Source organism: Bactrocera dorsalis, chromosome 2 (assembly GCF_023373825.1).
Source record: "Bactrocera dorsalis isolate Fly_Bdor chromosome 2, ASM2337382v1, whole genome shotgun sequence".
NCBI lineage: Eukaryota > Metazoa > Arthropoda > Insecta > Diptera > Tephritidae > Bactrocera > Bactrocera dorsalis.
The window spans coordinates 71420973-71445001 of NC_064304.1; the positions used below are offsets into that span (position 1 = coordinate 71420973).

At 36.8% G+C, this 24029-nt stretch overlaps 1 protein-coding gene across 2 annotated transcripts in view; it reads right to left on the reverse strand.

Moving 5' to 3' along the window:
* LOC105226842 (E3 ubiquitin-protein transferase MAEA) overlaps positions 1 to 24029 on the reverse strand; it is a 133485-nt gene that overhangs the window by 7951 nt on the left and 101505 nt on the right. Inside the window, exons 6-7 of one of the 2 annotated variants that reach the window (XM_049450115.1) lie at positions 10906 to 10978; positions 10651 to 10847 (exon numbers count right to left, since the gene is read on the reverse strand). The exons of the other annotated variant lie outside the window; for it this stretch is intronic. Of the exons in view, the coding sequence (XP_049306072.1) occupies positions 10749 to 10847; positions 10906 to 10978 (172 nt within the window). The 3' untranslated portion in view covers positions 10651 to 10748. Of the gene's footprint in view, positions 1 to 10650; positions 10848 to 10905; positions 10979 to 24029 lie in introns of those variants that run through there. 2 annotated transcript variants of the gene reach the window in all.

Genomic DNA, 24029 nt, shown 5'->3' on the forward strand with positions numbered 1-24029 from the left:
TCTTTCGGCTTATGCTAGATGACAACATCACAAATGTAGAAGATACAGAACGACAGGCGGAGATATTAGTGAGGCATGTCAGCAAAGCATGTGACGCTGCAATGTGCAGGAAAAAACAAGGCGCTAACGCTTATAGACAACCTGCATACTGGTGGAATAGTGCAATCGACAGCCTGAGAACTGACTGCAACAAAGCCAGGCGCTCCTGCCAGAGAAGACGAAGTTCACCAGAATACGAAAACCTGCGCGAAAATTTTAAAAGTAAATGCCGTGAGCTCAAGAAAGCAATCAAAAGAAGCAAACTCTCCTGTTTCAAAGAGCTCTGCGAAAATGCCGATGAGAATGCGTAATAGTGATGACAAAACTCAAAGGAAGCAAACGGAGAGCACCAACCTGTCCCACTCTATTGAAAAACATCGCGTTCCTACGCAGAGGAACGAAGGATCTGTATTATCAAATATATATACGGTAATAGACTCACCATCGGTCACCGACGATGAAGTGATAGATGCAGCCAAAAGGTTTGGAAATACCAAAACACCGGGTTTAGACGGAATCTCCAACAAGGCCCTAAAAACGGCTATAACACACAAAGCGAGCCCCTTCTTACAGCTATTTACCCGCTGTTTGCAAGAAGGTGTCTTTCCAAAAGAATGGAAGAAACAGCGCCTAGTGCTTTTGCAGAAACCACACAAACCGGCTGGAGAACCAATCTCGTACCGCCCTCTCTACATGCTAGACACGCTTGGAAATATCTTGGAGAGAATAATATGCATACGTCTGGAGAAGCATCTAGAGCAGGAATATCCAGGACTCGCCGAAAACAAATTTGGTTTTCGTAAGCACAGGTGCGATCACAAAAGTGACAAATGTGGCAAGCAAGGCCATCGAAGGAACGAAGTGGATGTATGGTACGAACAAATACTGCGCAGTCGTAAAGTTTGACGTTAAAAATGCGTTTAATCTGCGTATTGGCCATACATAATGAGCGCTCTCGAATGCAAAGGAACACCGAGGTATCTGTTGAGAATTATCTCCAAATACCTGTCGAATAGGCTGCTACTCTACGATACAGGTGAGGGGCCAAAGCAGTATAGGGTGACGGGAAGGTACCAAAAGGCTCAGTGAAAAAATATAGAAAATTCTACTTTTAATATTAATGGCCATAGCATAACGACTCAGCATTCGTTAAAATACCTAGGCGTTGTAATAGACACGCTGCTTAATTATTACACGCACATTGAAAAAGCATGTGCAAAAGCGACGCGAATAACGGTGGCCCCATCCAGGATGATAGCTAATATTGGAGGACCAAGCCAGGGCAAACGAGCACTCTTGCCTAAAGTGAGTCAATCGGTTAATGTATGCGGCGCCAATATGGGGACCAGCAATGCATAATAAAACATACGCGAAGAAAGCAAGATCTCTAACTCGGCTGAATGCAATAAGAGTTATTTGTGGATTCCGCACAGTGTCACACGAGGCGGCCGGGGTCATATCGGACATCATACCACCGGACATAATGGCGTTAGAGCTCAAAAGAGTCTACGAAAAATCAACAACAGCGGAGCGAAATAAGGAAAGTGAGGAAAGCTTATGTGAGTAGCAGAGGCGCTGAGACCTAGCAGAAAATGGAAGGTGTACATATAAACTAATCAGAAACGTGAAAACATGGGTGGAGAGGAAGAATGGCGATTCTGATTTATACCTGACGCAATTCCTTTTTTTTTTCTTCAAAATTATGTTATTTATTGTATCTGCTTTTTCTTAAAGCCTAACAATAAGTAATGAAATCTTAAATCTATTTAAAAACTAGACAGACTCAAGCAAGTGATTGAGCTGTTTTGGTGTTACGTCGCTCTTTAATACGCAGGCATATCTCTTCTTTTAAGTCGTGTTTGATCGCAGGAATGTACCAAAGCATTAGCCAAAGGGTTTGGGTGATCTCGGAGTTTAGATATACTTATATTTAATTCTGCTGTCTTCTACTTCTTTTTTTACCATAGGAATACCAAGATCTTTATGGATATTTTCGTTACGCATGTACCATGGTGAACACGTGATAGTTCTAAGCATTTTTGATTGGAACCTTTGTATTAGATCAAACAAGTCGTACGATACTTTTCGTCGAACCCACCAAAAACCCGGTGAAACGATTGATTTAGAAAAAATCAAAGAAAAATTTAAAAAAGGTCATCAATTGTATTTGAAATGTTTAGATACATCAATCAAGCTATTGATGATCATAAGACCCCAACCCCAATAATAAAGGAACGAGTTTCAGAGGAATATACATCGCGGGACATAGGACCCTCAATTCATCTACCCCCTTGTGATACGGACATATTTTATGGAGATTTCTCAACCTGGCCTTCATTCCGAGATATGTTTACGGCTATATACGTAAACAATCACAAAACCAGCAACTTGGAAAGACTGTTCCATTAAAAAAAAACGCACCCTTAATAAATGATGGTTTCCTGATTGCATGGAGGGACCTGGTATTCCAATATGAGAACAAGCGAGTTCAGGTCAACGCGTAATTGAAAATTTTATTCAACCTACCCCAAGCAACCCAAGAAAGTGGAAGCGCCATTAAACACTTTCAGAGAACCGTCAACAATTGTCTCACAAATCTGCACAAAGTGTACATAGACACTAGTAGCTGGGACCCCATCTTAATCTTCATATGCGGATTAAAACTACCCAAAACTCTACTTCACCAATTCGAGGACACCCTAGAAGATAACTCGGAAATACCACCCTGGAAAACTTTCGACGTGTTTCTCACACATCGATATAAATCTTTGAAAGTAGTAGGAAATCTGACTGACCCCGTTCCAGTGACCCAATCCGACAGTAGATCCTATAGAAAAGGAAAAGACAGGAAGTTCAGCACATTTCACGCTAATCTTTCCGGCAAGAGGCAACAACTTTAAAAAAAAAATCTCAAGACATTGAAAGTTGTAAGCTTTGTAGAACTCAACATTCCATTCGAGAATGCCCAAAGTTCATACAAATGAATGTTGAGACCCGAATAACCATAATAAAAAATAATGGTTATTGCTTCAATTGCCTTGCATTATCTCACAGTTTCAGAGATTGCAAGAGCAAGTACTCTTGTAGAATATGCAGAAAGAAACATAACACACTTCTGCATAGGGATACACCAACCCGTTCCCAATCCCCCCGCAAGGATCAAGAGCCTCAAACCCGCCTCTTGACCCAAACACCAGTAGTACCTCCCAAACCCTTAATACCAATATAATTCCGGAAGCCTACACAACCCTCTTACAGTCCACTAAAAATAAATTCCAAGACCCACAAAACTTCAGTGGGAGGCAGATTTTGTTAGGTACTGTCTCAGTCCGAGTTTTATACAAAGGGCAAATGTTCACAGCTCGCGCACTAGTCGACTCCGGGTCAGAAGACAATTTTATTTCAGAGAAATTCCACAGAAAATTGGACATACTCACGTTCAAGAAAAATGCACAACTGACTGTATTGAACAACACCGTTTCGGCAACACCCACCAAAATTTGTGAACTCACCCTTCGTTACCCGACAAGAAAGGAGTTTAAGATAACAACACACGCGTTTATCTTAAAAACTTCAACCGATATTTTACCCACTCACTCACTTAATACGATCGTCACTAATACAGATTTCGGGTTTAGTTTAGCTGAGCCTCACTTTTATAAATCCAGACCAGTCGACATATTGATCGGAAGTGAAAAACCCTTATCACCCTCAATAATGTCATTTTTCAATAAGATGACCCCAGACAAGTTGCTCACACAATTCTGGGAAGTTGAAGAAGTTCCAAGAAAGCCTCTACCCTCAACTTCAGATATAGTTTGTGAGCAAATCTATAAAAATACAACCCACAGAAACAACAACAATGGCGAATGTTTCGAATCGTATTCAAGGCAGATATTCAAAAAATGTATCGCCAAATACTCGTTGAAAGCAAACACACTCCGTTTCAAAGAATCTTATTTAGGAAATCCCCCAACGACCCTATCGAAGATTTTGAATTTCAAACCGTTACGTATGGTATTAACTGTGCTCCATTTCTAGCTATCCGTATCCGAGGTATACGGAGGATGTGGGTACCCGGTATCATTCCAAAGGGCTTACTTCATGGGCGGCATGCTGCGAGTCGATTCCAAGGTTGAGTGGAGTGTTAACTGGCTCCAGGATATCTCTCCCATGCTAGTGGGCTGGAAAAGCCCCTATATGCAAAAAGGGCGGAGGACATTTCGCCCATGCACAGCATGGTGGTGTTCCACACCAAATGGGCATGCAAACATTTCGAGTATGCTCTGGGGCTCTTCAGGAACCAAAACGGTGGAATTAGTACATAGTCATGAGATCTCACAGACCCAAGGCTACTGAGGAAAGCGTTAATGAAGTAAGATCAAGCATCCTACAACTGATGAAGCTAAAGTGGAAGCTCCAACGGAGGAGCCAAGCGTTAAAGAGGGGGTGCAACCCTCTACGCAAAAGCTTTTATAAGGGCTTCAGGACCTGCATGGAACGCGAAGCACGGCGCAGATGACGACCTCATAGAACCGATCGTATAATTTTCGCAGATGTACAAATGAACGAAAACACTCCAGCTCTGAAAGTATTAGATGCAGTACCCGCCGGGGGAAGCAAAGGAAAAGGAAGACATCCACTCCGTTGGAAGAACCAAGTGGAGAAGGACCTGGCTTCGCTTGGAATATCCAATTGGCGCCACGTAGCGAAAAGAAGAAACGACTGGCGCGCTGTTGTTAACTCGGCTATAATCACGTAAGCGGTGTCTACGCCAGTAAAGAAGAAGATAATAGTTTTGTTCACCTATCGATTGCTTTTATAACATAAAACTAATCATGTGTGTCCGTCCAAGCAAACTATATTTTAGTAAAAATGGAGATATCTTCATTAAACTTGACGTAAGTACTCCTTGGTAAAAAGTGGAGGACAAGACGTAAATGAGCGTAGTGGGGCCACTGATACGCCCTCAAAACAATATTAAACAAAAACTTATAGTAACATAACTGAATACCAAATTAAGATATATGTACATACAACTGTTATTTGGCAAAGGAGATCGCAATAGTGGGGCACCTGTGCGGTGAATTCCATCAGGTATATCACTGTATATAATATAATAGGCCATTATGAGTTGTTTATTAGAGTGAAATTAGCTTCTATAACACTAAGTATATATATATATATATATATAAAGCCGAATATCTCGAGAAGTATTAATGATAGCGGTTTTAACTCAGTCGCCGAGTACTATCATTCACTCCGGTGAATGAACGTCTAGCCACAATCCGCATCAAAGCGAGGTTGTTCAACATATCGCTGATTTGCGCCCACGCCCCGACGGAAGAGAAGGACGATGTGACCAAAGATGACTTTTATGAGCGCTTGGAGCTCGCTTATGAGAGCTGCCCCCGCCACGATGTCAAAATCGTGCTTGGCGACTTCAACGCCAGGGTGGGCAAAGAAGGTATCTTTAGCACTACGGTCGGTAAATTCAGCCTCCACGAGGAAACATCCCCAAATAGGTTGAGGCTGATCGACTTCGCCGGGGCCCGAAATATGGTTATCTGTAGTACTAGATTCCAGCATAAGAAGATTCATCAAGCTACCTGGCTGTCTCCGGATCGAAAAACCACCAACCAGATCGATCATGTTGTGATAGACGGAAGACACGTCTCCAGTGTTTTAGATGTGCGTGCGCTCCGAGGTCCTAACATCGACTCGGACCACTATCTTGTTGCAGCTAAGATTCGCACCCGCCTCTGTGCAGCAAAAAACGCACGCCAACAAACACAAGGAAGGTTCGACGTCGAGAAGCTGCAATCACAACAGACAGCCGAGCGATTTTCTACTCGGCTTGCACTCCTGCTCTCTGAGAGCACTCATCAACAATTCGGTATAAGGGAACTATGGGAAGGCATTTCAAAATCCTTACGTACAGCTGCAACGGAAACCATTGGTTTTCGGAAAGTGCAAAAGAACAGCTGGTACGACGAGGAGTGCCGTGTCGCGGCGGAGAGAAAACAGGCTGCCTACCTCGCAACGTTACGATCGACCACAACACGTGCGGGATAGGATAGATACCGAGAGTTGAAGAGGGAAGCGAGACGCATTTGCAGACAGAAGAAGAAAGAGGCCGAAATGCGTGAGTACGAACAGCTGGATAAGCTGGCCGACAGGGGTAATGCTCGAAAATTCTACGAAAAGATGCGGCGGCTTACAGAAGGTTTCAAGACCGGAGCATACTCCTGTAGAACCCCCCAAGGTGATCTAGTTATCGATGCCCAGAGCATACTTAAATTATGGAGGGAACACTTCTCCAACCTGCTGAATGGCAGTGATAGCACAACACCGGGAGAAGGCGAACCCGATTCCCCAATCGATGACGATGGAGCAGACGTTCCATTGCCCGGCCATGACGAAGTTCGAATAGCAGTTGCCCGCCTGAAGAACAACAAAGCGGCAGGGGCCGACGGATTGCCGGCCGAGCTACTCAAACACGGCGGCGAAGAACTGATAAGGAGCATGCATCAGCTTCTTTGCAAAATATGGTCGGATGAGAGCATGCCCAACGATTGGAATTTAAGTGTGCTATGCCCAATCCATAAAAAAGGAGACCCCACAATCTGGCCAACTACCGTGGGATTAGCCTCCTCAACATCGCATATAAAGTTCTGTCGAGTGTATTGTGTGAAAGATTAAAGCCCACTGTCAACAAGCTGATTGGACCTTATCAGTGTGGCTTCAGACCTGGTAAATCAACAACCGACCAGATATTCACCATGCGCCAAATCTTGGAAAAGACCCGTGAAAGAAGAATCGACACTCACCACCTATTCGTCGATTTCAAAGCTGCTTTCGACAGCACGAAAAGGAGCTGCCTTTATGCCGCGATGTCTGAATTTGGTATCCCCGCAAAACTAATACGGCTGTGTAAACTGACATTGAGCGGGACCAAAAGCTCCGTCAGGATCGGGAAGGACCTCTCCGAGCCGTTCGATACCGAACGACGTTTCAGACAAGGCGACTCCCTATCGTGCGACTTCTTCAATCTGCTGCTGGAGAAAATTATTCGAGCTGCTGAACTTAATCGAGCAGTTACAATCTTTTATAAGAGTATACAGCTGCTGGCGTATGCCGATGATATTGATATCATCGTGCTCAACACCCGCGAACAAGGAAGCAACGCAAATGGGTCTGGCAGTGAACGAGGGCAAGACGAAATATCTCCTGTCATCAAACAAACAGTCGTCGCACTCGCGACTTGGCACTCACGTCACTGTTGACAGTCATAACTTTGAAGTTGTAGATAATTTCGTCTATCTTGGAACCAGCGTAAACACCACCAACAATGTCAGCTTTGAAATCCAACGCAGGATAACTCTTGCCAACAGGTGCTACTTCGGACTAAGTAGGCAATTGAGAAGCAAAGTCCTCTCTCGACGAACGAAAACCAAACTCTATAAGTCACTCATAATACCCGTCCTGTTATATGGTGCAGAGGCTTGGACGATGACAACATCTGATGAGTCGACGTTGCGAGTTTTCGAGAGAAAAGTTCTGCGAAAGATTTATGGTCCTTTGCGCGTTGGCCACGGCGAATATCGCATTCGATGGAACGATGAGCTGTACGAGATATACGGCGACATTGACATAGTTCAGCGAATTAAAAGACAGCGGCTACGCTGGCTAGGTCATGTTGTCCGAATGGACGAAAACACTCCAGCTCTGAAAGTATTCGACGCTGTACCCGCCGGGGGAAGCAGAGGAAGAGGAAGACCTCCACTCCGTTGGAAGGACCAAGTGGAGAAGGACCTGGCTTCGCTTGGAATATTTAATTGGCGCCACGTAGCTAAGAGAAGAAACGACTGGCGCGCTGTTGTTGACTCGGCTATAATCGCGTAAGCGGTGTCTACGCCAGTAAAGAAGAAGAAGAGGTTTTAACTTTGGATCTTTTTTATAGTAAATATAATTTCATACAAGTTTGTTATCAACATTTTTTCTATAGCTCTTCATTTACGAGATGTATACAAACAAATGCGAGTTTCGTGGAAAAATCAGGTTTAGAGTCCCATACCACCTCGCCGGTGTAAGTTACGACTTTGTTGCACTGGGCACTTTCGTAGAGTGAACAATTTTGAGAAATATGCGTCCAAAGTCAAAGCGATGTCATAAAATACCTCTGAACTGTAGGAATTTAAAGATAAAAAAATCACGATTGTAGTATATTTTCAATGGAAAATGTTTACATGCCTTGGTCCAGTTCTTAATGTTAATATTATGGGCTAAAATTTTTAGGGAATTTTTTTAGGGTATTTCCAAGGAAATTTCGTGACGGGATTGAAAAAAATTAATAGTTAAAAAAAAAAGCCGAATATCATCATATATACATACATACATATTGTATACTATTATTAATTGAATTAATTGTTTTTGAACTGTGCCCATTGTATTTATTTTGAAAATTCTTTATTTATTCTTCCAAATTAATTTCATCTTCTCCCGATGCAATGCACTTATGCCAACGGATTTTCCAATCTTCGAAACACTGGTCTCCTCTATCGTATAAAAACGGTGTCCCCGGAGCGGTCTTTTGAGCTGGGTGAACAGCCAGAAGTTGCACGGCGCCAGATCAGGTGAATACGGTGGTTGAGTTTTTTGGCTTTGCTCAACAAATTTCGACATCGCAAAAAACGAAAAACTCACTTTTAGCAGCTTACAAAACGACACGTATCTCAAACACTAATTAAAATTTTGACATGAAATTTGACATAAAAAAATTTGACACTGACAGTACTACCAACCTAAAAAAAAAAATAATTCTCCAAATCCTTCGACGCGCGCAGTTTAAATTCAAATGTCACCTTATTTTTTGGGCACAGTTATTGTATACACTGCCGCTCAACTGAATAGGTTCATGATCTCAGAGGTAGGAATTTATCTATAATTCCTAAACCAGTTTCCGATTTACATAATTTTTATTTTCCTTAATTCTTAAATCATATTAAAATAAAATGGTGAAGAAGGTTTTTCAAAAGCATATTATTTATTCCTTATTTATTTATTCTTCTGAAAGGTAACAAAATCAGTGATTTTTTTTTCGTTCATCTGAAAAGGTTCAACCTAAAAAAATTAAAATTATATAAGTAACTTAAAACAATTTTCATATTTTGGAACTTAGCTTATACTTAAGTGCAATCTAAAGTAATATTTAATAAGTTTAATAATGAGTGAATCCGCCGTTTTTCGATATAACTTCATATAAACGATCGGGAAGCGAGCTATACAAATTTTGCAGTATTTGCAGCGAAATTGTTGTCCAGGCTGTTTTAATTGCCGCAACTAAAGTTGTTTTGCAATCAAATTGCCTGCCTTCTTCATATACCTTGCGCGATAGCTACCCCCATACGTTGTATCCATCAGGGCCGTCTAAATTAAATTGTTTTTCGTCGGAAAAACCCACCTTCTGCCATTCGCTCGTCCAGCTCATGTGCTTATCCGCAAAGAGCAGTCGAAAAGCTTTACGTGCATCATTTAGCGGTGGTTTTTTTAAGTTTCATTCTTTTTAGATGATCATCCGACGAAATCACACGTTTAACTGTAGACACACTGGCTGTAACACCGCAAATTTCTTTAATTTTGGGTGCTAAGAGATGCGAATTGGACGCAGCTCGCACAATATACCTCCTGACTGCCCTGGAGTGTTTGACTCAGCCTGTCATGTTTTTCTCATATTCTGCTTTGTTTCTCAAAAAGTTACTCATAACATTTTGGCTTCGACCAATTTTTAGAGCGATTTTGCTATGGCCAAGACCACTTTCACGATAGGCTTCGATTTGGCCTCTTTCATACTCGGATAATTGTTCTCCGCGTCCCATTTTTCATTTAATTTAAAGAAAATATATGAAATAAAATCTTTGTATCAAAAATGTGTCGCCACACCGCCAAATTTAATCGCAAACTAAAAATCTTTCAACTGAACCTATTAAGTTGAACAAAAAAAATTGCGCAGAAATTAGTGACATAAATAGCAAAACAGAATATGCAAAGTAACGGTACTTAGCAAACGCTTCTTTACTAGCGCACACTGATTGACACAAATATTAAGTTAAAACGATTTTAAAAAATACTTATGCGTACGATCAATATGTGAAAATGCAAGCGAATTTATGTGAACCTATTCAGTTGATCGGCAGTGTATAACATGTATTGAAGGTATTGATGCAATATATTAGATGTAGACATGTAGATCATGAATACCAGCGGAGACCACTTGTTTTCTCATTCGTTCTTTGCCAGCGAGCGACAAGTCGAAGAGCACAGCAACTTCCCCCGATCTACTTAATGAGAATTCCATACCTTGCATTCCCCCTCCAAGTACACCTCTCCTCCCGGGAAAATGGCACACTTCAATATAAAACATCAGAATTCTGTGGTGTATTGTGATGATAACTACCACACTCATACATGACCACACAGGAGCACAACAACACATCTGTACACCACCTCGATACATTACATCCGTGATACTCAATTCGAGTATCAAAATCGACGGTTCTATATTTAATAGTAATTACTTTTACTTACGTAGACCGAATAATAAAACTTAAGTTAAATGAATGCATCCCTTACGCGGCATATTTTCACGCATAATATACTTTTATTATTAATTACAGTATATGCTAAATATATATCAAGATTTTAATTTCTTACATTACAAAAACCTTTTCAACTTTTGGGCTTGAGAATTTTGTATTTGTAATAGGACAAACTACAGCACCGTCCTCTCTAGTTATTTCAGGTACAGCCTAGAGTAAAAAAAAACTTTTATAACAAAAATTTAGCTTTATTTTACACTATATTTACCAACTGCCCAAATATTTGGCCGTTTGGCAGCATCATTGGTAAGTTGTGTTCATTCAAAGGTAGCCCAGTGACTCTAAAAAATCGAGAAAAATATAATATATATTAGGAAGAAAACTTTATACTCTGTGTAAAAATCTACGGAAATGAGATTGGAACTCGAGCTAAATATTTGAAATAAGTAATAAAAATCGTACAGTTAATATTAAGCAAAAATTTAGTTTAGGGGTTAAATACAAACAACTTTTACTAAAAATTATTTACTTTTTGCAATACGCTGCGAGAGTTTAAAAATATTGCGACTAAATTCCGAGATACAACTATCATATCTCTGAAAAGTTTATCGCAGATGAGCTTCACTTAAAAATATATATAGATATACTAGCTGACCCGGCAAACTTCGCCCCGTCCAATTTTTATTTTTTTGGAAGTCATATACTCGTATAACTTTACCACAAATAATATAAACTTCAAACAACGCATTTTCATTTAATGTTTTTAGCGCCATCTAATGTAACATACCGCACTTACTCAATACCGCTGTTAGCGCCACCAACTGGTGGAAAGCTCTTTGCTAATAATAAACAAATAATTTGCAATAAATAAATAGTGCGACTATAAGGAGAGTTATAAACTATCCTATCTTTCAAGTTGGACCAAACTGAACACAGTGTTAAAAATTTCATTAAAATCGGTTCAGTAGTTTAGGAGTCCATCGAAAACAAACAACGTGACACGTGATTTTTATATATTAAGATATATGATAGCGGCCCGGTACGTGCTTCGCTACGTATAAAGTGAAATAATAAAAAAAATTATTTTAAGATAAAATTCGTTTATTTAAAAAACAAAAATATATATTAATTGCTCGAAATTTGAAAACTAATTTGAAATCGTTTGAATTGAAATGACACATCAGTTGGAATCGTTGGGATACGCGACATCAAGAAAATTTTTTTTTTTGATTTGGCACTTCAGATCATAGCTTCAATCAATTTTGCAACAACCTTTCACTGCCAACAGCAACACGTTGCAAGAGTATAATAATTTTTGTAGCCTCAAAAGTTTGAAGTCGAATTTTATTGTTGAATATTACTCAAAAAAAAGCTTCGACGTTTGAGATGTCCCAAAACTTAATGAATAAAACGGTTCGGATGCAATTTTCAATGCTGGAAATCTCACGTTGCTATAAGCACCACACATCCAGGGAATTTCACCTTGAAAGTTAGCCGGATAACAATGTGGTCAAATTGCGTCCATCTATAATCAATCAGATTGTTGTAATTAAAAGCAGCACACATCATTTCATCCAAAATAGTACGACGTATTCAGCATCACGTTCACGCTGCGATGCATTATCTTGTGCGAGTTACGTTTTCTGTTGACGGAACAGAAAATGTTTTTAATGAATAAAAAACCTCGATTTACCGTACTGTGTGGTTTGCCGTCAGGTTCTTTATTAAATTATCATTTCATTCTTCAACTATGGTTAGCGTAATTTACTTACAGCCGTTGTGCTGATTCGACATTTTATTATAACTGTCAACGACCCGGCATAACTTAAGTAATCAATTTACTTAATATTTAGGTAATACGATACCAAGAACGTTTATTCATGTATATAAGTATATAAATATGTGTTTGTATATACACGATCATGGTACCGTATTTGGTTATGATATTTTGCAACTATTGTATATATGTATTTATAGTTGCAAAATACACATATTTACAATTATTATTTATTTTAGGAGTGGTGGGGTCGTCTGATGACGTAACTCTCCCAACGTTACTATTAAAAACTCACCTGAGTTCTTGTATTTACAATTTTGATTTGAGGTGTTTTCTTCTTTACCATTCTTGTAATGATTAATATTATTATCATTACTATAATTACTAATATTAGGTTGATACCATATGATACATTTTTATGGTATTTCATTCTTCAATTTCTTTTACATTTTCAATATTTTGCGATATCATTAGATGCCAATTTTTGTGTGTAGCTCTTGATTTTTATTTTTATATTTTTGTTGCAAAATTTCTATTTTACAATTTACAAATTTAATTACATATTTATTATTTAGTGCGATTCTTCTATCACCTCCGTTTTGTTTCATTACTTCTTATTATTACTGTATCATCGTTTATTTCCTGTATTGTGGTTTTGTTATTGTATATAAATTCACATGTATTTACAGCTTTTATATTATTTATTTCATTACCCTATGTTTTCTGTAATCTGGTCGTCCATTTCTGTTATTTTGTGTGGATTTATAATATATAAAATTGTACTTATTTCATTGACTATTTCTAGTCTTCCGTTTCTATGATGTGATTTGCAAGAGTGCTGCCACCAATGTTATAGTTACTGAAAAAACACAATTGTCCCCGTCATCTGTGAAAATAAAATTATTATTCTATAACCGTTTGGTTTTAAATAAGTGCCTATGGAGGGTATATTCTTGGACTCCCGTACCCACTGGGGTATTACAAAAATTATGCAATAAAACCTGTTTTTTTTTTTAGGTGTTATTATCTCCATTAAATGCCTTTAAACTAAATGTATCTTCATCCCTTTCGTTTGAGTTTTCAATATTTGCCAATTTCATTGGTCTTTTAATATTCGTCGGATGAACGTTCTGTAGTGGATTAATTCGGTAATACGGTTGATCTTTATGCCGTACTCTTTTGTAGTTTTTTATTGGACCTTCTCTTGTTTCTATATAGTCTTCCCTTTCTTTGTTTCTTTTACCTATACTGTTTCTTTTGAACGTTTCCATTCGCATCGTCAAAACGTTGGAAGAAACTTCATCTCTTGCCATTCGAGGTGTGCATTTGATGGTAGAATGGTACCGATCGTTATAATTTCCTATAACAACCTGCATTCTCATCTCTGTTGAAAGATCAGGGTCCTCAATTCCTGTTAGTTTCTCCAACAAGGTTGAGTGCAATCTCTCTAGGTCCGCATTTCCTGTATGGCTGTTTGGCTTTGTGAGATGAACCTGTATTTCTTCAACCCAAAGATATGCCAGTAATCGTTCTGCCTTAAATTCGTTGTCCATAATGACTTTCTATGGTTTCCCGAATTTCGAAAAATGGTCAATCATTATTGCTTTCTTTGCGGGCCAGTTTCTATCTTTTATTTTATAGACTGCCGCAAATTTTCTAAGCTTATCAATTACTGTGACAAATGACTGCTTTTTAAAATGAAAAATGTTCACATGTATTATTTCATTTTTATATGAAGGTGTCTCTGTTAGTTTAAACTTCGGCTTTATCGGTTTTCTGCCATATTTAATTTGCTTGCATTTTTCGCAATTACCTATAATTAGCTGTACATGTTCTCTTAATTTTGGATAGTATATTTTATCCTTAAGTGTATTGTAAGTCTCATTTATTCCGCTATGCATTGACTCATTACTATGGTAAAGTGAAATTTGTTTATGCAGGTCTTCTTCTTGCATAATTTCTGTTGCTCTTTTTGTACATTTTATGAATTGCAACTTACTATTGCAAGAAAACATGCTTATAAGTAATAGTTGAATTTTGTGACAATCGGCCTCCTCCACTTCGGAAAAAATACCCACTTTGCCCCTGTCTTCGGAAAATATTTTTCAATATGTTCTACGTGTCAATAGGGTTAATCTCTATTACTTTCCTTCCAGGTATTATTTGGATTTCAGTTTGGGGACTATAGGTTATTATAATTTGGGTCTTATAAAAGCTCCTCGTCTGCGGAATGTATTGTACCTGACATTTCTAAATTGGATTCCAATCCGGCTTAAAAAAACTACTACATCATTATTTTTCCCTTTCTGATATTCCATTTCATAATTGAACTCTTGCAGTTTCAACAGCCACCTTTGGTGACGTTGTGAAAACTCCCTAACCTGAGCTATGATCAGTTATAATTTTAAATTTTGTGCCATATATGTACGGCCTGAAATAAGTTATTAAATATATGATGGCTAGAAATTCTTTATCTATTGTAGCATATTTCTGTTCATGGTTATTTAACGTTCTGCTAATGTAGCACACTGGCTGACCTTGTTGAGAAAGCACTGCACCTATTACGTAATCACTTGCATCCGTTGTAATAGTAAATTCCTTATCATATTCAGGAAATTTTAAAATTGGATGCGATGAAATTAATCAGCCCTATCACGCAATCCATCGTAGCAACGCTACGAATACGAATGTCCGCTACGAATACGAACAATTTGCTATCATTGAATTCATGTGAATTCGAAACTTTTGTTGCCAGACTTAATTTTGAATTTTGGCATTTCGAAATCAGCTGTGTAGAAGAAAAAATAAAAATTAGGATTAATAAAAGTGGAAACGTTTATATTCAAATTGATTTTACGAACAAAAAATATGTATTCGCTAACGTTTTCATTTATGTTGCTTGAGGAAGAACGTGAGAGAAGTCGGCGTGATATAAAAATTCACCGAAAATCACTGAGGGACAGGAGTAACCCTTTCGATGTGGACGAAACAATGTACAGTTCATAAATCCATAAAAATTCATTGTTAAATTTTATTAAAATTATTTTTCTAAAACAGGTTTATTAAAAACTAACGCTTAAATAAGGCGGCCTTTACGTATGTCCTCGATGTTCTAGAGAGGATTGCAAGTTCTTCAAGATCTTCGTCCATATCTTTACTTCATCGATTGTCTTCAGTTTTACGGTTTTTAGCTGAAGGAGGCTATCAGCATGGAGTGGCTAAAGACTTCGATATTCCAATGGCTCAGTCAACATTTTGTTGCATCTTAAAAGAAGTATTGGGATTGATTCAGTCTCATTTGTGCCCTCAGTGGATAAACCTCGATTTAAGCGATGTTGTAAAAAGGGAAGCGAAAAAGGATTTTTTTCAGAAATACGGATTTCCAGGCGCGATTTTATGTGTAGACACATAATAAATCGTTGCCCCAACTAAAGATAAGTTTCTCTATTATAACCGCAAAAGATACTTTAGTATCAATGCCATGATTGTAAGTTTGGTGACAAGTTCGCATTTCAAACATCTTCATCAATGTTTTGCAGATATGTGACAATAAAATGAAAATATGTTATGTGAATGTTCAGTTTCCTGGCAGCAATGATGACTCTCACATATGGAAATTTATTTCTCCGTTAGCACAAACCTGTCGTACAAAAATTCCGCTAAACTTAAAAATTTTCCGTTCCGAGTGAATTCAGTGAACGCAACTCTACGAATTTCGAACTTACTTTCGGAACTGTTCGAATTGCATGATAGCAGTTTCGTAACTTTCCCGAAAAAACACTCTACGATGGATTGCGTGATGGGGCTGAATGTTTTCTAATTTTCAAAACTAGCTATGTACTGCGGATCTCTTGAATTTATTTTATAACCTTTTTTTAAATATTTAATCATTGGATAGGTTACTTTCGAATCGTCTTTAATAAATTTCCATATAATAACCAGTGGCTCTCAAGAAACTTTTTAATTGTTTTTCAGTTCTAGGTATTATCAAATTTTGTATTGCTGCTATTTTGTCCTGATTTGGCTTAATTCCCTCTTTTGTTAAGGTATGCCCCAAAAATTTTGTTCCTTTAACTTTGAAAAAATTTTCTCTAATGAGTTTAAATGTTTGCCTAATGACGTAGAAAAGATTAAAACGTCATCCAAATAAACGACACATATCTTATTTATGTATTCTCTTAATATGTCATTCATTAATCGTTGAAAGGTAGCCGGAGCATTTTTTAGTCCGAAGGGCATTCTTATATATTCGTAAAATCCCACCGGAGATACAAAAGCTGTCTTTTCAATATCCTTTTAATCCACTAAAATTTGATGGTAACCTTTGGCTAGATCAAGAGCGCTAAAGTACTGCGCCTTGCCCAACTTGTCTAAGATTTCATCAATGTTTGACAAAGGATATTTATCATCGACAGTTATTTGATTTAGTCTACGGTAATCGATTACTAACCGAAATTTTTTATTTCACAAGCTATCACATCTTTTTGGTACTATGATAATAAGTGAACTATATTTACTCCTACTTTTCCGAATAATACCTTGTCTTTCTAGCTCCTTAATTTGCCTTATGGCTTTTTCCTCATGTTTCGGAGGTAACCTACATATATATTTTTGAATTGATTTGCTAGTTTGTGGTGGTTCTTATTTCGTGGACCACCGTGTTTGTGTTTGTCAATGCATCTCCTTCTTTATACATTAATTTTTTTTTTGATTTTAAATGATCCATTTGAATATTTTGCATTTTACTTCCTTCTAATGCATAAACTTGCTCTTGGATAGTTTTAATGTGGAATGGAAGATTCGCACCATTTTTTTAAATTATTGTCATTTTTTCGACATCAATTGTTTTTACATTTTTAAAAATGAAATCATTCCTATCAATAAATCATATGGTTTATTAAAATCCATTAATAACCATCTCATTCTGGCGTTTCCGGATATTTGAATTCTTTTGGACAAGGGCTCTTCACCTTAATATTTGGTATTTCAATTATTCCGTTTAAATTATTTATCATAGTGCTTTCACTTTCAAGCACTGGCAATTTAAATTTTTCAAAACTAGATCTTTTCATTATGCTTGTGGGTGAGCCGGAGTCAACCAGAGCATAAAATTGTTTTTCAAAAATCGTTAATACAATTATAATTTTATTTTCCCAAGATTCCGAGGCTAATTTGTAAAAAACTCTTCGTTGATATTGGATTCTTGTAGATCACCTCTTTTACTCATTGCGTCCACGTCCATGGGTTCAGGTCCCCTTCTTTGAAATTGTTGTCTACTATTTTCCGAGCTTCTTTGCTATCTCGAGTAATTAAAATGGTTTTGAATAGCTTGAGTTTGCCTTGAAAAATTTTGATGACTTTGCCCCGATGGCTGTGTTGTATGGTTATTTTGTTGTCCATAGGAACTCATTTGATGTTGTCCAGATTGTGGACGATACTGTTGACCTGAGGAATTTTGGTTTTGTGAACGATAACGTCCTGAGAAGCTTTGATTTTGTTGTAAGCAATATTGCCCCGAAAGTGGCCTGTTTTGATAAGTGGTATGTTATTGTTAGTACTATTATTTCTGGTATTGATTTGAAAATTGGTTTCCTTTAGTTTTAGATGAGGATTTAAATTGCCTTCATCCAAACCAGCAAATTTATAAATTTCATTTGTTATCTGCAAATGTCCCTGCTGCTAATTGTTTTATTCGCTGAATTAGCATTCCCGAAAAAATTTCTTTCATGGTGTCACCATTTTCACTTAGTGCACCATATTCTGTTATATTATCTATTATTTCTTTTATTCTTCTACTTAATTCCGCTATGCTGTGTACCCTAAGTTCCGAAATTTCTTTCGTGACCGTCATTTGATCTTTTGTGGGTCTGTAATGCTGCCTTAGCTTAGCTTTACAACTATCCCAATCTTGAGGTGGGTTTGTTTGCAAAAAATTGTTTGCTGAACCACCGATTTTTAGATCATAGATCACCCTAAAAAATATTTCATTCCCTTCGAAGGAAGCTAAATATTGTAAATCTTTTTCTATTCTTTGCCTAATTGACAATTTGTTATTGGCTGCATTTTGCGCAGTTATTTGAGTTAAAGATGCTAAGCATCGAGTTAATAATTCTATTTGATCTGCAATTATGGTAGGTGTGTTTTTAAATTTAATTTTATTCAGATTAATATTAATAATAATTTTTTTTTTTCAAATCACAACTTATAAAATAATTGCTTTTGGCAAAATGATTTGTATAATTGTATATTCTGAAGTTAATTAGTTTAAGCGAGTATATATTTTTAAATTTTAATATCTAGAGTGTAATATGTATTAGGTAGTGTTTCTGTACCTTACTATTGTTGCTGCTGGCTTTGATGATAATATTGATTGTTGCTACTGTTACTGTTATTGTTGCTCTTGCTGCTGCTTCTGTTGTTGCTATTGTTCTTTTTGCTGCTACTTCCGTTGTTGTTCTTGTTGTCTTTGCTGTTACTCCTCTTGTTGTTATTCTTGCCTTTGCTGCAATTTTTATTTTATTTTATTCCTTTCAAATGTTTAACTTGCTTTCTGTGACGTTTTTCTTTTCTTTGTTTTAAGCAAAATTCTTGCTTATTTTTTAATTAATGCATTGTTTTTTCTTTTGTTTTAATGTTTTTTTTTCATATTTTTTTGCTGAAGAAGAACTGTTTCACCTTTCAATTTGATCACAGTACGTTATTACTACTTCTTTATTATTTTAACTTTTTTTTTGGTTTTCGGTCGCTGTATTTAATTGAAACAAGAACTGGGTTTTTTACGAAAGCCGACTACGCCAGTTACGTTTTCTGTTGACGGAACAGAAAATGTTTTTAATGAAAAAATAATAATAAATAATCGATGCACCGTACTGTGCGGTTTGCCGTCAGGTTCTTTATTAAATTATCATTTCATTCTTAAACTGTGCTTAGCGTAATTTACTAAGAGCTGTTGTGCTGATTCGACATTTCATTATAACTGTCAACGACCCGGCATAACTTAAGTAATCAATTTAATATTTAGGTAATACGATACCAATAACGTTTATTCATGTACATATATATATAAACAGGTGTTTGTATATACACGATCATGGTACCGTATTTGGTTATACTATTTTGCAATTTTTGTATATATGTTTTATTTAGGGAGTGGTGGAGTCATCTGATGACGTAATTTGTGCGTTCATCTGAAGTCTATGATCGGCTTAGTAATGGCACATCATTTGCATTACGCGTTCGCCGATTTGCTCGTCTGGCTCGTGACATTTTTTCTTCATATAGAAAAGAATAAATCAAATGAAAACAAATTTCATCTATAACAAAAAATAAAGCATCGGAATGCACACAACATTAGTGATGAGCGATATTTCACTACCGGTGATTTTTTCACTGTGATTGAAAAATCGCAAATCGCAACTGCGATCACTTTTTATAAATAGCAGTTCGCTTCTATGAACTGCGATTGCGATCGCAGTTCGAAACTGTGATCGCAGTTCGAACCTGTGAATAGCGATCGCAGTTCGAAACTGTGATCGCAGTTCGAACCAGTGAATTGCGATCGCAGTTCGAAACTGTGATCGCAGTTCGAACCAGTGAATTGCGATCGCTGTTCGAAACTGTGATCGCAGTTCGAACCTGTGATTTACGATAGCAGTTCGAACCTGTGAATTACGATCACAATAGCAGAAAAGTAACAACTTTCTTCAGGGTATTGTATATATCGTATATGCTATTTTTCGTCATAGCGGTTTGAAATTTTGAGTGTAACGTTCTTATAATTTTTAACAATGACAGGAAATGTATCAAGGAAAAGAAGTGAAGTGTGATGTTTGAAGTGGTAGATGAAATATAATCAAAACGGAATATTTTAATTTGTTTTAATAAAATTGTTAATTTTACTTATTGTTAAAACCAAATTTGAAAGCTTTTTGTGATGAAAACAAGAATTGTAACTAATTAATTTCAGAAAAACTGATGGAATAAAAAAATTACGGGTTTTTAATATTTTCCCAAAGATAAGGAAACTCGCGTTAATCATTTGGTCTTGAAAATATTAAAAGCGGGTATTCTAAACAAACAAATTATCAACCACACTGATGGTAATTCCTTCTAAGAAATGTATGAAACCATCATACCAACATACAAATGAACTATGCAATACGCTCTAAGTGTCAGGTAGCCGAACCGCTCCAACATTTGCGAAAATGTAGTGAAAAGAAAGGCGGAAAAGCTTGACTCCAGTTACAGGAGCCAAAAGAGAATTTGCCGCTACAACAACAACAACGACATTTGAACGTCGACTTAGTTGCGATCGCAATAGCAATATAAAATCACAGTGATTTAAAAATAGCAATCACTAAAATCACAGATATCGAAAAATCACAATATCGCTCATCTCTACACAACATGTTTTTTTTTTAAATAAAAACACACGGGCATACATATATACATATATTTCCCTTCAACTGTTCAAAACTTACCGCTGTTTGATAATTTAATTGAAATAAAGCCTATGAAATAAAAAATTAAAAACTGACGACTCACCGACGGCGAAAACCTGATGAAAGTATACGCACTAGGGTGATTCAAAAAAAAATTTTTTGTTTTTTTTTTATTGGTACTCAGAAAAATGGGTTCCTAGACACCTCTAAGAAATCCTCTCCAAATATGACTTTTTAATTGTAACGGGAAGGTCCTCCGCCTAACGGTTTTCTATTTTTTCTTATTATCAGATAGAAAAATTTATATCTCGCTTCCAACAACTTGAAAAAATATCTTGTTAATTAGGTTTTGTAGGAAATTGAATGCTCTAAAATATGGTCTCTTATGATTTTTTCGTAAACCCAACCGTTTAAAAGATATTAAGAGTTAAAGTTTGATTATTTTTGGTAAAATTTTTTATTTCTTATTAATTTTATAACTCAATGAAAAAAAATTATTATGAATAGGTTTTTGGAGAGGATTTATTAGAGGTGCTAGGAACCTATTTTTCAGAGTACCAAACGAAAAAAAAAAAATTTTTTTTTTGATCCACCCTAATATGCTTTGATGTTTGACGATGAATATCTCGTAAACGCTTAACTTAATCGAAAAATAGTAGACCATTTTTATAGAGCAGTAAATTTCCTACAAAACTATGTGTTTCATCATTCATAATAATTTTTTTTCATTGAGTTATAAAATTAATAAGAAATAAAGAATTTTTCCAAAAATAGTCAAATTTCAACCGTTAATATCTTTTAAACGGTTGGGTTTACGAAAAAATCATAAGAGACCATATTTTAGAGCATTCAATTTCCCACAAAACCTAATTAACAAGATATTTTTTCAAGTAGTTGGAAGCGAGATATAAATTTTTCTATCTGATAATAAGAAAAAATAGAAAACCGTTAGGCGGAGGACCTTCCCGTTACAATTAAAAACTCATATTTGGAGAGGATTTCTTAGAGGTGTCTAGGAACCCATTTTTCCGAGTACCAATAAAAAAAAACAAATTTTTTTTTTTTAATCACCCTAATACGCACACATGGTATTTGTACACAATATAATATCGGTATTCTGCTTGAGACGATTGTCTCATGTCTCTAATTGTCACAATCTTCATTTAGTGACTCTGTTAGTCAGGAGTCTAATTTTGGTATTCTGGCAGATACAGTAAAGTAGTATACTGTATAGTAGTATACTGTTTCTGCCAGAATACCAAAATGAGACTCCTGACTAATAGAGCCACTAAATGACGATTGTGACAGTTAGAGACATGAGACAATCGTCTCAAGCAGAATACCGATATAAGACTCACCGTTAGTATGAATGAACTCAACAATATATTTGTTTTTAAAAATATAAACGCAAAGCAATAATTACCGCAGTCGATTCAAGCAATTTGCTTTAATCTAAGTACGTCCGAAATAAAATGACCGCATGAATGACATAACAACATAACAATTTGACAGCACAACTCCATCTTAAAAAATTTCAATTTGACACAAAAATTTCCATTAACATTTATTGAATTTATTAGTTACAAAAAATGTTATAAATGAAGAAACTTTCGACCAATCTTCATCTGCTAAATAGTCAGAATAAAGCCTAAAGATTTGGTTTGGATAGGTGAGCCCGTCCTTAACTTACAAAATTATAACGAAAAAAGGCATTACTTTATGTATACTATGAGCGTCAAAAATAAATAAACAGCAATTCTGTCAATATTACAACGCAGTCTTTAATAAGATAATGGAAAGTTGTATTATAGAATTCAAGGTTTATATTATAAGATTTTAACTTAGTATTAATAATAAACAGAAACTAACTAAACTAAACACAGCCAAAAATAATTCAATAAAACTAAAAATACTCTCGTTTTTCCGGGTCATGACCATTTAATTGAACTTCAACCCAGTCTTCATGTTTCTTCGGGTGAGACAAAGCCTTGACAGTAAACCAAAGCTTACTCACACCGGTGGAGTGGTTGCAGGACTTCAGCTGATCTATCCTTTTCGTCCTCTTATGTTGGTTTGCCAATCGCTGAATCTCCAAATTTAGATTCCTTTTTCAGGGTGTGTCGGGCTTATTAGCTAAAATGGCTGCTTCGGCGGGGAAATTTGACCGAGTTCCGCAATTCCGCCAGCTCCATCCCCCTGCGTTCGTTTGACAGGCAGGAATGCCAAAGATCATGGTGCGCGTTAAAGTCGCCTGGTACCAAACGGTTTTCACCACGAAGTAGCGCTCCTCTATTCGGGTGATATACTGTAGTGCAACGTGTTACGGGGGGTAATTATATATATATTAAATATTTCGGCCTGACCGAATAGCTGCACCTTGACATTGTAGCCTAGTATCCCTGTAGTCAATGTTTTCATCGATTAGGCGATATTGCATGGTGTTGTGCAATATTAAGGTAGGCCTCCACATTTCTCGCTCGCGATCTTTACGTAAAACGTTGAAACGTTGCTGAGTGGTTCTCTCACAAGTATTGGAACAGGTCCTATTCCACCTGATCTCTTCAACGCAATGGATTTCCGTCTTTCTGCTTGCACCGGCGGGTACTGAAACGAAAACCTTCAAAGCTGGGGTGTTCTCTTTTATCCCAGCAACCTGATCAACCAGCGAAGCTGCAATCTTTTGATTCATTGAACTATGTCAATATTGCCGTATATGTATCTCGTACAGCTCCTATTTCCATAGACTGCATTATTCGCCGTTGCCAATGAGCATATGACCATAAGACTTTCGCAACACCTTTCTCTCGAAAACTTCTAGTGCCAAATCATTTTACACTTAAAAATTTAACTTTTGTATCCAATATCACTTGAGTAATTCGTTTCAACAGCGCCAACTATATATAAGCATATGGCAAGGATTTAGAATAGCATCCCCCGATTTCGGGTTAAAATGGGTATAGAGGATGTGCTCCAGATCAAGAATATATGTAGTTACCGCTGGCCTATGGTTTTTGAGATATTTTCATTTAAAATTCAAAAACTGAACTGTTTAAAATTCGTGTTTTTCTGATTTATAATTAATTTTACACTTATATTTTTATTTCTTATATATCCACTAGCACTTCAGTAATTCGGTTCTACACATTTGTTTTGTATTCAAAAATGCAAAAGTAA